This window comes from Tenrec ecaudatus, chromosome 7, assembly GCF_050624435.1.
Source record: "Tenrec ecaudatus isolate mTenEca1 chromosome 7, mTenEca1.hap1, whole genome shotgun sequence".
Classification (NCBI taxonomy): domain Eukaryota; kingdom Metazoa; phylum Chordata; class Mammalia; order Afrosoricida; family Tenrecidae; genus Tenrec; species Tenrec ecaudatus.
The window spans coordinates 21,743,118-21,757,971 of NC_134536.1; the positions used below are offsets into that span (position 1 = coordinate 21,743,118).

At 41.8% G+C, this 14,854-nt stretch overlaps 1 protein-coding gene across 2 annotated transcripts in view; it reads right to left on the reverse strand.

Annotated features, from left to right (window-relative positions):
* Nucleotides 1-14,854, reverse strand: part of GRM1 (glutamate metabotropic receptor 1) — a 461,245-nt gene that overhangs the window by 40,699 nt on the left and 405,692 nt on the right. For both annotated transcript variants that reach the window (XM_075553889.1, XM_075553891.1), the window contains exon 7: nucleotides 10,628-11,558. In XM_075553889.1, the coding sequence (XP_075410004.1) occupies nucleotides 10,628-11,558 (931 nt within the window). The remainder of the gene's footprint in view (nucleotides 1-10,627; nucleotides 11,559-14,854) is intronic.

Below are 14,854 nucleotides of genomic sequence, written 5' to 3' on the forward strand. Positions count from 1 at the left end.
GTTCTTGTTAATGACACTATGAGAGTTGTACCCAAAACCTGAAGCTTCCCAACCCTCAAGTATTTTCTACTTATTTTCTTAATTGTGCCAAGTATCAAAATGTTAGCTCTTGGTTAACTTGACAAGCACATTGTTCACATGGACTGCTTCCCTGTTGAGAGGATAACACTCCACACTGGACACCTAGCCCAACAGATGGAATGTGAATGACCTCATCTTCCCTGAGCCATGGCCAGGCCTGGAAAAGATTGCCAAACCATGTCAAACGACGTCCTTCCCCAGGCTCATCTCGCACCGAGTAAATCTGCATACTTCCACTTTCAACAGATACTCTGCTCCCCCATGCATGAATACAGCAAGCTATACATGACATATGCACTATGGAGTATGTATTACACACACATACTTAATAATGATAATTCATAGCTCAGTCTTTAGAAGTATCTTTACTAGAAGGTTAAAATGTACATTTTTATGCATGTGTTTGGATTTCTACAATCCTCCCAGACCTTTATAATTGTCATGTCACTAGCTAACAAGTTTTGCAACTGTACTTTGTACCATACACTGTGCTATACTTTTAACACAACTTTCCCTATGGCATCTTCCTAGTGGCAGTGTTGGGTAAGCTCCTGACTGCTAACCACAGGTTGACTCTTCAAATACACCAAGTCCATTCCTGGAGAAAGGTGAGGCGATCTGCTCCCCTGAAGTTTTACAATCTTAGAAGCTCTATGGAAGACCATTAGGAGTCCGTATTTAGTTACTCAGTGGCAGTGGGTTTAGTTTAAATAACCCTGTCTGTCTTGTCAATTTGTCACACTGTGGCGGTTTGCATGTTGTTGTCATGCTAAAAGCTATGCCAATATGGTATGAAAAATACCAGCAGGGTCACCCCCGGTGAACAAGTTTCAGTAGAGCCTCCGGACTAAACTCAGATGGGGAAGAAGGTATAGGTAGCCCACTTGTGAGTAATGACTTGCTGTAAACCTCATGCATAGCAGTCTGACAAAGTTTCACCTAGTGCCATGAGATGAGCCCCTAAAGTTTGAAGTCACTCACTCAAAATATAACTGGAAAAAGGCTGCTTTCTCCAAGTAGAGTCAAATTTAATAACAGGGGTGACAGTAAGCTTTAGGGACCTCATTTGCTGATAGGAAAACACAAAGTGAGACGAAACAGTTGCAAACATACATTAATAATTGGAATGTGGACTGTAGAGTATGCAAATCTAGAACATTTGTAAATTACCACAAATGAAATGGAACACATGAAGTTGCATAGCCTAAGTTTAAGCATGGGTGAGATGGAATAGGTTGGTATCGACCATTTTGAAATGGACAATCACATATTCAATCAAGATATATGAATAATTACTGGTGGTTGGAATGGGAAAGTTGAAAACCGAGAGGAAAGATTGGTTGGAAAATATGGCCTTAATGATAGAAACATACTGGAGACTACATGTTAAAATTTTTCAAAACCAATGACTTCTCCACTGCAAATATCATTTTTAATAACATAAGTGGTAGCTTTAAATGTGGATCTCCCCCGATGAAACAAACAATAATCGATTGACTACATCTGTAGATAGAGATGATAGAGGAATTCAATGTCAACAGTCAATGTCAACAGCCAAGAATGTCAGATGCTGTTGGTGGCTCATGCCATCAATTGTTAATATGCAAATTCAGATTGAAGCTGAGGAAATTAAGCAAGCCTATGAGAGCCAAGAGATGATCTTGAGCATATCCATCTGAATTTAGAAACCATTTCAGGAACAGAGTCGACAAGTTGACCATATGGCCAAAGAGTAGATGAGTTGTGAGAGAGCATCAAGAATGTAATATGAAGAAGGAAAACATCATTGAAAAGACCAAAATCTTTTCTTTGGTCTTCTGACAAAGATGTCAGAAGAGACTCTGAAACTTGTTCTTGCACATAAGAGTAGTTAAAGGGAAAGGAAGAAATGAATAAGAGCTGAACAGAAATTTTCAAAAGGCAACTCAAGAAGACAAATTTAAGCATCATAATTAAATATGAAAAGAGTTAGAAACGGCAATGCAGTGAATTATTTAATGTGACTTTTGTAACACTAGCCCTTTGGAGGCATGGTGGCATGGTGGCTATGCTTTGGGTCAGCTGCAAGGTCTGAAGTTAGGAACCAAAATTCCATGCTCTGTAAGAGAAAGACTGGGCTTTCTACTCCCACAAAAAGCTGCAGTCTCAGAAGCCCATAAGGTTAGTTCTACCTTGTCCTATAAGATTGCTATGAATTAACATTGAATCGATGGCAATAAGTTTGGTGGGGGATTTTGTTCATTTACTTGCTTGTTTTTGTCTTAGAACCATACCCTTAATTTCTCCAACCAAACAACCTTCATTTTCCTAATGGATCTGGGGAAGAAGATAGGGAAATATACTGATTGGATTATATGTTTCAGTTGTGGGTGATAGTTAACAGACTTAAGTGTGATTGCTGTATTTCTGGGACGAGTCCCCTCAGAAGCAGGAAGGATGTATCTTACTATCAATAAGACAGAAGAGCAAAAGTGGGGTTTGTACTTTGGATGCTGAGATCCCTGCACATTCAATCTCCTTGATCTGAGAGAGAAATTTGGTACCAGAGGAGTGGCAGAACAACAACCGAAACAGGAGCCAGAGGAGAAGACCAAGTAGTGGGCTTCCCAGCCCACTGTGTGCTGTTTGTAGAGTCAGGTGCTTCTGGGCACTATTTGGGGGATCTGGGTTTTGCTGACCCTCATAGCTGGAAACGAGTGTCTTCATGTTGAGGCTTACAGCGCTTTAGCCTGCCCTTTGGGCATCTATTAGCAGTATTAAATATGCTTTGCAATACTTCCTGAGCAGGGCAAAGGGTAGGCCAAGAGACTGAGGGCCAGAGAGGTCTGTCTGTGGGCCTAGCAGAGAAGAAATTGTCCTGACTGAACACCTGTATCCTGAGCAACTTCCCAAATAAACTCCACAATGGGGAGCATCCTTTGTGAGTGCTGTGTGGCCACTGCAATGAATTATAGAACCTAATAGAAAAGCAGAATACGGAGCAAGTACAGTGCCATGGGAGGAACAGTTGGACAGATTCGGGATGGAGAGTCAGGCATGTCTGACTTCTGCCTTGTTCAATCAATCTTGGGATCCAGAGCTTTTAAAAGGCAAACCTACACTCAATACCTCTTTGAACGTCTCCATTCACATTAATAAACAGTTTCCAGTGTAAAACTGAAAGCTAGTCCACATAACTCATAGCGACTCTGTAGGCCAAGGTAGAAGTGCCTCATAGAGTTTCAAAGGCCGTACAGCTGACGTAAGCAGACCGCCACATGTTTGTCCTCAGGAGTGGCTGCTAACCTGCCTTCCGGTTAGCTGTTGAATTGCTTAACCAATCTTATGAATTTTCTCTTCCAGCTTATTGAATTGGTTTGTAATAGCAACAAACTAAGCTCTTTGAGGACAAACTCCATGTCTTATTCATCTCTATTGAAGGAATAAATGAGTATATTATTGAAGTAGCAGAGTTGCTCCCATAGCCAGCTGTAGAATGAAAAAAAACCCAAACAAATAAACAATTTCACCAGAAAACAATGATCATGCCCCCTCTCCTGTTTCATTACAAAGGACCGTGAGTTTTCCAAGTTTTGATTTCTTCATTTACACAATGGTGTCAAGATTGAACCATCATGGATATTTTATATACTACATGCTGGTATGATGATAAAATATTGAATTTGAAGACTTGATTATAAGACAGTCATATACATTTATTTGAATTTGAAAGAAATATAGGTGACTTCTAGGAAAAAATCTATTTTTCTATGTCCTATGGTCTCATTTTAGAACTTGAAAATGTAAGGCTTCACTATTAAAAGCAGACATCTCTTTGTAGAAAGTAGCATTAGGTTTACAGGAAAAGTGAGCAGAAAGGTATTGACTTTTTCTCCCCAGAGTCCACTTCCCCAACCTGCATGTTTGCTCCTGTTATTAATATCTGTCATTCCTGTGGTCCAATTGATCAACCAATTTTGATACATTATTAATAAACTTGAGTCCATAGTTGACATTAGGGTTCACGCTGAGTTACACAGTCCTGCGAGTTTTGATGAATGCATGTATGTGTCTACCATTTATCGTACAGAATATCCAAGGGATTCATGCTCTGCCCAAATTCAAAACTACTCTAAAAATATCAAGTTTTACTTTTGTTTAAGGTCCATTAGAAACTCAGAACACGCCCATTTTCAGAAATTAGTTCCTTGCAGACAGAATGAATGAAGACAATGCTGTACGGAATAGCGTGATTCCCTAAATAATAAATGACTGGTAGATCTTGTAGATGGCCATATGGAACCTGATACCTGTAGACACGCCGTCACTTAAGGAGAAGGCCCCGCAATGAGGAAGAAGAGATGCATGTGTTGCTTCTACAAACCCAGCAAGCCCACCATTGATGACAGGCAACCACCTGAAGCTAGAAGAGGGAAGGGGGGAGGAAGCAGGGTCTACTGACAGCATGAACTTCATACTTCCAGATTCCAGAACAGTTCACAAAGGAAGAATAAGTGACTTCTTATTTGCAAGGAGTCCAGGTAGAGCAGTTATGTTGCATGCTGGTTTGCAAACCCAAAGCCAGTGGTTTGAACCCACCAACAGCTCCCAGGCAGAAAGATGAGGGTGCCTGCTCCTGTGAAGATGTACATCTCCGGAGCCCGAGGAGTCAGAATCAAATCAACAGCTTTGCGTTCGGGCTGCTGATTATTGGCAGAATGAGCTTCTTGTATACAAGACAGATCAAAAGGAATAGAAACAAGGCGGACAGCAAGTTGACTGCACTTGATAGGGGCCCACATAGAGCCCAGCCCTGCTCTTCTTTGGGCCATTCATCTCTTGCCTATATTTCTGAGTGGCCCTCTGCAGGGAGGTCTCTCATGGTGGTAAGCTCCTCCATAGACAATTTACTAGCGTATTCATTTTTGTTCTACATAATCCATAATGCCCATTGTATAATTGAAAAAGGGTTTTATATCTTTCAAAACAATTTCAGTTTTATTTCCCCAGGGCAGGAAAAAACTCTTTATTTCGAATAAAAGGATCTCAGGCGCAATGATCTGCCATCAGGGATCCAAGGATGTCTAGTCCCTCCTAGTAACAGCAGAACCACCGTGCCTGCTTCTTCTGAGCTGCCAACTGAATCTGACCCCGAAAGCTTAAGGCCACTTTTTTTTTTCTTTCACAAAGGACCCCAACTCACAGATTGACAATCCTCCAGATCCAACAGTAATTTTAAAAATTCACATTATATTTTTCAGACTTTCCCTCATTTGCCTTTTCAAATAAATAACAGCAGCAATGCATCTAAGTCACAAAGCCTAATAAAATCAGTAGTAAGGGTTATGTGCTTAGGTTTTAATGAAACTTCCTTTAGATTCCCACTTTTATATTTAAGTTTGTATAATTTCAAGCAAATACTCCCACTCAAACCCACTGACTGTGTCTATGTCAACTCATAACAATCCTATTGGACAAGAGAGAAGTGCTCTGTGCGTTTCTGAGATTATAACTCTTCCCATTAGTAAATGAGCGCCAGTGTCAAGCACAAATGACTTGCTCCTCGTTGGGAGCCCTCGGCCCTGGTTGTCAGCTGCTGTCCGATGGGTCTATGACAGTCACAGGGTTCCGCATCAGGCTGCACGGCATAACTGATGCTCTCTCTAGCGATACCAGGAGGGTGGGGGAGAAAGAGGGAACCGATTACAGGGACCTACACATAACCTCCTCCTTGGGGGATGGACAACAGAAAAGTGGGTGAAGGGAGACTTCAGACAGTGTAAAATATGACAAAATGATAATTTATAAATTATCAAGGGTTCATGAGGGAGGGGAGAGTGGGGAGGGAGGGGGGGAATGAGCTGATGCCAGGGGCTTATGTAGAGAGCAAATGTTTTGAGAATGATGAAGGTAACAAATGTACAAATGTGCTTTTGCACAATTGATGTATGTATGGATTGTGATAAGAGTTGTATGAGCCCCCAATAAAATGATTTTTAAAATTATACTCTCTACTTTTATATGTAAAATAGTTTCATCTCTGATGGTGCTTTACTCAGAAATTATATTATCTCAACCTCTCCATTATATCTCTCTATATCCTCCTCCTCCCTGCCCGTCTCATACTGTCTCAACCATTGATTTCTTCAAGGTCGACCTTCTGACCTCATCTTAATAAAACATCGACCAGATCACAGTGCTGACACCTCTCAAGCTTTCACTGCAGAGTCCCCAGGCCTCTCAAGGACCCCAACTTCTAGCTTCTTGAAACAGCTTCCTCCCCGGTTTCCCCACGCCCCCTCCTCCCTATCCTCCCCTCATTCTCTTTGATTACCCTCCTATGGTAATGAGCAATCAGTCCTCAAAAAGTGTTCCTAACAAGCAGGAAAATGCCACCACAAATAGTTCACTAACGTCGTCATCATTAACTGTAAATGCATGTGAAGAACTGCCACAGTTTTAAACCCATAGCTTGTACAATCAGGAAGAATATAGTTTCCAAATGACAGGCTATCTCATTCACAAGGTAGCATAGTGGACGTTTGCTTCCTATTAAACAGAGAATGTTATCCCTATTGGACTGGCTGTCTGTTGGCTCACTAGCCTAGTCTCATTTTAATCAAAGGAGAGGATGCATTAAATGCTTCTCCAGGCTCAGTGACTAATGTTGCGTGCGTTCTACCTTTCCTGACTGACAAAAAAAACGTGTTTCTAACAGTGAATCTAAAGAGTACATCTTTGCAGTTATTATTCTTGCACTCAAAAAGAAATGTACCCAAATGCTTAAAAAAAATCTCAAGCATCATAATATTTTAATTACTAGGGGACAATTGTATTTTAAAAGGATTCCCCCGTGTCAGCTAATGCTTCTTTGTGTGGTTGTATTTGCCGTCATTTTATATGCATTTATGCATGCAAAAGAGCATAGAAATATATTTCTCACATTTCAGTTTTCTGTGTCAATTTTTGTGGTACACATTGATGTTATGTACCCCAAAACTAATTGACAATGTTGATTTTTTAAATTTAGCTATTGATAAAACTTTTAAGTATGCCATTTACACAATATGTTATTCCACTGTGTAATGTTAACTCATTTTGTTTTCAAAGGAAGAAATGAGTAGTTTGGATCCAAATAATTCACTTAATCATGAATTTCTGAAGGCTTCCATTTCTTCTATTGGCTAAAAAGATAGGTTTGTAGTTTTTATATTAAGTTGGGCCTAAATAAGTCCGCATTCAAGTATATTAACAGCTAAGGAAATAAGAAGTGACTAGATCTTCCAGAGTAGGTTTATACCTATAGGACTTCAGACTATAAATAACTCATATACCAAAATATCCAATACATTGATCCAACCTGTCCTAAATTACATTCTAGAAATGGAATGCATGTGCCCAAATTGATGGTTTTGCCAGATATTAAATTGGAACTTAAAAAAATTGGAATTAAACTTTGCAAAAACTGATTGGCAACGCCATCCTCCCTTTCAGCTTCAGAAACAGCCTGCTACAAGGGCGTCATTGAGCTTGCCCCTCCCCAGAATCATGTTCAAACAGATAGATCCATTGGAAGCTCTTATTCCAGCATCTGTTCTGTGTTTATAGTTACATATGCAGGCTGCCGAACACCCTCCATGAGCCATAAACGTAGGCATTACACACCCTGAATGGCAATAAGCCCACTGGGGAGGTGTTCTCCAGGGTTTTCAGTTGGCAAACTCTACTAGATTTTTTGGTGCTGTAGAAAATATTAGATGGTTTGTGATTTTTGTAATTTGGCGAGGAACTAGGACCACATTCATTAAAAAAATAAGTAAAACATAGACTATGAGATTGGGGGGGTATATTTTAAAATTATCATCTCTCGCCATGCATCCTAGAGAGTTACAAGAAAAATAACAATAGGATTAATGAGAAAACGGAATAGCTGGGCTATTGTTTTCCATAGACATTTAGCTCCAAATAACCTGTGTGGGTCAGCTCAGCTGTTAGGGCACCATAGGGAATCTACAAATTGTACTAAGAGAGCTGCAGGTTACAATTTTTTTTAACAATATCTTTCTTTTCAGAACAATCTAATATTGCCCGGTGACTTACAGCCAGTAGTTAAGCAATTTACTGATAAACATAGCACATATTTAACAACCTAGTAGGTCATTTATCGTATGCTGCTGCTTTTTTTCTCAGACGCAGGTTTCTAAATGAAATGATGGGTAATCTCTAGCTTCATTACAACCAGATGAAAGCAAACCCTTGCCATCAGATTGATTCCCACACATCGCAACCCTATGGGACCTCGTTGGATTAACGTGGTCTTTATTTGAAACAATAGTAAGTTCATGGATTTCACTCAACTCTATGGGGCGTCCAAGGCCATCATCTTTATGGGAACCACTGCCACAGCTTTCTCCTGTGGGGCAGCGAGAGGGTTCAAAGGGCTGACCTTCCCGTTAGCAACCAGGGCATTTGCCACGCTTCCACTGGGAGACCTCAATTGATTATGGGAAAGGAAATGTTCTCAGAGGGTAAGGAGGGCAGTTTCCGGCACGGGAAAGTAATGAGAGTGTAAAGCACTGTGCAAATAGTATCAAGAGAGTTCCATCTTCTCCAGCACAAAATCTGCACATTACCATTAGTCATGATGTCCTTGGGCAAGGTCCACGCCTGTCTACGCAAGGCACGTGGGATTACTAGGGAGTGTTCTTACAATCAATACAGATTCCTAGGCACCAGCACATGATTTCTTGATCCTCTGAGTCCATTTTGCTTCATTACATGGTTGGAATAAAAGCTTTTGGAAATAAGCCAGGGCCCCAAAGTCTTATGAAAGTTACTGAAGAGCCATTAGGAGGGTAGAAATTTAGTATGATGGGGCTGAGCCATGGTGGATGGTGGACCCCTCATAAAACTAGAGGTCACGTGATCACATAAACCTCTTAATTCCTAGGAACTTTTGTCTTTTAGGGCCTCTTCTCCCATCTGTTCCCTCCACTTCCTCTCTTCAACGAAACTTGTTAGGTTGCCAATTTGAGCCCCGTGGTCTAGTGTTTCCCCTCATTTCAGTGCACTCTTGTCTTGCTTTCACGTTTGTTGATAACCAGTCCCTGGCAGGCGATTGCCATCGAGACGCTGCGGCCAGCAGGACAATACATGGTGAAGGATAAAACCTTAACTGTCAGTAAACATCACATCCAGCAATTTAAAAAGAATTTGAAATTGTTACATCAAAAAGTAGGTGTCAGTGATTGGATTAACGTGGTCTTTATTTGAAACAATAGTAAGTTCATGGATTTCACTCAACTCTATGGATTCTCTGACAGGCGCCCATATTTCTGCTCAGCAAGGAAAACGCGAAGGCCAGGATTTCAAGGCATGTAGATTTTTAGAAATTCTGTACTAGTTGAGGTATAATCAAAGAATGACTTTTCATTCCACTTTTAAATCACACAACCCCACAGTGATTGATTTACTCATCTGCAAAATTAGAAAAATAACACCACTATTGTAGTTTGCTGACCAGCTGACTTGTTTAGGTATGCAGAAGGTTGACAGAAATGTGTATGTCATGATTATTGCTGTTAAACCCCTTCACTCGTAAAGATTGTTTCAAAAAGTGGACTTGACTGCTTAGTGGGGAAAGTTGCTTAATTCATAAATTATTCAGCTCCCCTTAGAACTTTATACATCCGTGTCATTTTCAAGATTGTAAATGCAAATGAGATCTGTTTTCAGGAGTTTCAGAAGGAGATGACACATGCAAATTTTAACATATGCTTCTTCGGAAAACAGAGTCAGGAAGATGAAAGGAAAATGCTTATTACACCAACTGTCTAGAAGAATGACCAGAATGGAAATAATCTGGGTTTTGGAGTTCTCACTAAATCTTGAAGTTGGAGGCTTATCACCTGTATCTGGTCCCTTATGTCTTTTGATGACTTTGCCTCAGAAACCATTGCACTTGAGGAGACAGTAGAAGTAGCCCCATTCGTGAGTAGCACGGTGGAGTGATTGACAGTTACAAAAGGGGCTTTATTTTGAGGCACGCTTGGTGTTGAGCTTCAGTCACATCTCAAAGTAGTGATCTCCCTGGGTGCTTCCCTCCCTCCCTCCCTCCCTCCCTTTCCACATTAATCATGGTGTGGTTCAGAGTGGTCCAAACCACAGCTGGCACGAATCTCACCCATGATCTTCTCTAGAAAGTAGACATTAGTGTTTTTATCTCTGCCTCAGACCCAGGAGATGCTCTGGGCAGGGTGGACCCACGTGAAAAGAAAAATTACTCTCAGAAATGAAGCTGTAGCTTCCAGGAAAGAATGAGGTTTGTGTATGGATGCTTCAAACTTTCGCTCTTTCAAGGGCATGAAAAAAGGCAGACCTTTAGTGCTATTTTCCTGTGGCAGCAGAAGATGAGATTTAGAAAAAGGATAAAAGACTAAGAAATAAAGAACCCTTCCCTCCCCACCCCCCCACACACACAAAAGATAGGAGAATGGAAAGACATGACTTAGACAAATAGAAGAAAACAGAGAGAAGAGAACTGACCCAAACCGGTCAGGCAACTCACTTGGCATTGCCGGCCCCTGGCTTCTTTCTCCGGAAGATATTGAGGAAGGTGTTGGAGCGACAGGGCAGCTTGCCATCGCCAACATGCATGCGGACGACATCAGAGGTGGTGAAGGCACTGCGAACATTCCTCTCGGGCTTAGCAATGATGATGTACATCTTGGGAGTGAACATGCACCCCAGGGCCACCGTCACACTGAGGCTCACTGCGAAGCAGGTGGTAATGATCTTGTAGTTGCTCCCAAAGTAAATGGGCACAAAAGCCAGCCAGATAATGCAAGTGGTGTACATGGTGAAGGCGATGTACTTGGCCTCGTTGAAGTTGGCGGGCACGTTGCGGGTCTTGAAGGCATAGTAGGTACAGCTCATGATGAGGAGTCCATTGTAGCCCACAGGGGCCACCACACCCAGGTTACTGGTATTGCAGATAAGGTAGACTTCCTTGATGCTTGGGTAGGACAGAATGGGCATGGGCGGCTCCATGATAATGAGGGTGACCACCAACGTGAGCTGCACACTGATCAGAATCGAGGCAATGATCACCTGGGCCCAGGCACTCATGAACCTGGGCTTCCGGGTGCAGATCTTCTTCTTGCTGCCCGCCAGAATGCGCGCAATGCGATTGGTTTTGGTCACCAGGGCAGAGTAGCACATGGCAGAGGATAGGCCGACCAGGAGGCGCTGGAGGTAGCAGGACATGGTGGTGGGTTTGGCGATGAGCGTGAAAGGGCACACGTAGCCGAGGAAGATGCCAGCCAGGATGATGTAGCAGAGCTCCCGACTGGAGGACTTGACCACCGGGGTGTCTCGGTAGAGCACGAAGACCAGGGTGACAAACAAGGTAACGAGGATGCCCAGGCAAGAGAAGGCGATGGCGATGATGGACTCGATGTTGCTCCACTCGAGGTAGCGGACCGGGATGGGCTCACAACCTGTGATCAGAGAATCAACTTTAGAAAGAATCCAACACCTCCCCACCGGGGTCACAGCAATGCTGACAAGTGACTGGCACCGCTGTCTTAACCTCTTTCCCAGGAATAGAAAAAGGAGACCTTCAGTACTGACCAGAAACAGATCAAGGAAGACCTCCAGTATTGAGTGTGTGTGTGTGTGTGTGTGTGTGTGTGTGTGTGTGAAGATGAAATGTGGTTCTACATTTTCAGCCACACACACGAGGAAGCTTACTTGCATCTCCAGGAAAGGTTAGAGGGTCCACGTGTAACACAATCCGTTCATGCAAAAGAAACTAAGGACATTTTAATTGTTTAGTAGCAGTTATCCAGAGGTGAGTCCCACACCACAGATAAGCTGAGTGTTGTAACCACACAATTAATTTGAATTCTTTAGAAGAATATGTATTCTCCTGCATACCATGGAACTGGGAACTCTAGATGAACAAAAAGCAAACACACTGCCTTTGAGTCAATTCTGACTCATAACTCCATTATAGGACAGATTCGGACTGCCGGTGTGCGTTTCCGAGACGAACTCCCGCAGAGCTGACTAACCCTGGAGGTAGCAGCCCAGTGCGTACCACTATGCGGCCAGAACTCATCGATAGTCCTCTCTTAACTCCCACACATGTTTCATACATTAACTGTATCAAGTGCCTGAGCATTCTTGAGCTGCCAATCTCAAACTTCTTCATGGAAGAAAGATGAAATGGCCCATTCTTCCATCTCTTTTAAAAGGAGACAGTGCTGTCTCCCAAATGCCTGCCTTCTCTTTCACTTTAAATGTTCCCAATGTATGGAGTTTGATTTTATTTCTGAGTAAGAGAAAAATGTAGCAGGCCATGGAGACAACCTTTCATAAGATTTAATGCTTGATATGGGCTAATATTTCCCAGATTTGGAAACTAAGCATATTTCTGCACATTTATGAAAATTCACTTTGTTCATTATTCATGGTGGCCAGGAACCTTCAGAACTAGTCTTAAGCTGGTTCAATAAAGCAACTACAACTCACCTCAATGAACATACTCTTGCTAACCCATGTCTGCTCTTTCTACCAGTAATTAGCCAACCACAGTCAGACTCACTTCAATAAATATATGTCAACCAATCTACCATAGACTCTTGTGAATAATCACATTTCTACAGATAATGCCAAACATCTGAGCATCTGGACACCAATCAATACCTGAATTCCAGGTATTTCAAAGATGTCCTAAAGAATCTCGTGTATGATCCCTGCTCAGGAAGCAGTGCTTCACAATCATCTCGCTCCACTTCTGTACAAGCAACACATTCAGCTTTTGTTTGATAATTTTGTATATTTAAAAGGGCCATCTGTTCTGAACCAGGCAGGGTGCAGGGTAGCAACGATGAAACATATAATTTTCCTCTAGTTCTTAAATACTTCCTCCCCACACCCCCCCCACTATCATGATCCCAATTCTAACTTACAAATCTGGCTAGACAAGAGGATGTACATAGGTACAGATAGCAAGTGGAAACATAGGGAATCCAGGACAGATGACTCCTCCAGGACCAGTGGTGAGAGTGGTGATGCCTGGAGGGTGAAGAGAATGTAGGGTAGAAAGGGGGAACTGATTATAAGACTCTATGTATAGCCTTCTCCCTGTGGGAGGGACAGCAGAGAAGAGGGCAGGGGGAGACGTCAGACAGTGTAATATATGACAAAATAATAATTTATGAATGATGAAGGGTTCATGAGGTAGGAGGAGCGGGGAGGGAGGGGGAAAATGAGCAGCAGATATTAAGGGCTGAAGTAGAAGGCAAATGTTTTGAGAATGATGATGGCAACAAATGTACATATGTTCTTAACACAATGGATGGATGTATGGATTGTGATAAGAATTGTATGAGCCCCCAATAAAATGATTTTTTAAATCATAAAAGGGCCATCTGTTCACATTTCTAGAGATTAGTCCGAGATTATTTTGAGGGTCTTATTGGTGTCATTTCAGAAGATTCTTCAATGTTTTACTCACTGGGCTTGCTGCAGCCAAATTCTGTCCTTCTACTGGGCTACCATGATACTTAGTCTCAACCATATCCCGAGACCTGGCTGGTTTTATTGAGCTTTTGTTGCTGAATTTCTTTAGCTGTCTTAGGGTTTGATTGCATGGAAGTCATTGTCTGAGGTAATTAGGATACTCTCTTTGTGTTCAGTAGTTTTGGTTTTGAGGAAGTACCAGTGGGTAATCAGACCTAGGTCTTTTCATAACACCTTCTGTTTTATAAACATTTTTCCATTAATTGCTTACTTCTCTATTGAATTTTGCTTTTGCCATTGTTTACGCAAAGTCTTGTTTCATGCATTATTTTGTTTTATATTTTAAATTGTCTGTTGAATGTATAAGGGAGTGGTTCAGAGATGTCCGATGGAAGAAAAGCAAACAACCCGAACTCACTGTCAGCCTGTGGATGTCACTAGGATCCTCTAGGGCAGGGTACAACGCTCCTGTGAGTTTCTGAGTCTGTAACTCTTAACAGGAGTAGAACATCACATCTTTATACCAGAGGAGCAGCTGGTGGTTTTGAACTGCTGACTTTGTAATTAGCAGCCCAACATGGGACCATGAAGCAACCAGGGCTAATCTGAAAGGAAAGGTCTGCTCCAGCTCCAATCCAGTGGTTCTCAACCTGTGGGTCCCGACCCCTTTTGGGAGTTGAATGATCCTTTCACAGGGGTCGCCCGATTCATCACAGTAGCAAAATGACAGGAAGTAGTAACGAAAGTAGTTGTATGGTTGGAGGGTCACCACCACATGAGGAATGGTGTGAAAGGGCCGCAGCATTAGGAAGCTTGAGAACCACTGCTCTAATCCAAGGATGTTGTGGGTGGTGATAGTCAAAAACCTGCTAAAATGATAATCAATTTAAGAAAAGTGATAGATCAAACATGGCCTCACGTCCTCAGGAAAAGCTTACTGAGGTACTTCCTGATTTGTCAATTTGCAAATTATTACTGCTTAGTGACTATGTAATGTCCCCATATACAATGATTGCCCCAGGAGCTTAAGGCACCATTCATAGACATACACTCTTATATGATCTCAGTAGTATCTTTTATGTGTGTCATGCCTTTGTCTATGTCTCTATGTTTTCCTATAAGAACATTTTCTACGCAGAATTACACTTTTTATTTTTCCTAAAGAAATGGCAAGATAATTTATGTATTTGCATATAAAATACATATTTTAAATATATACTCCTTCCTGAATCATTCTCACAATTATTGCTTTGTCTGAGTCCACTGT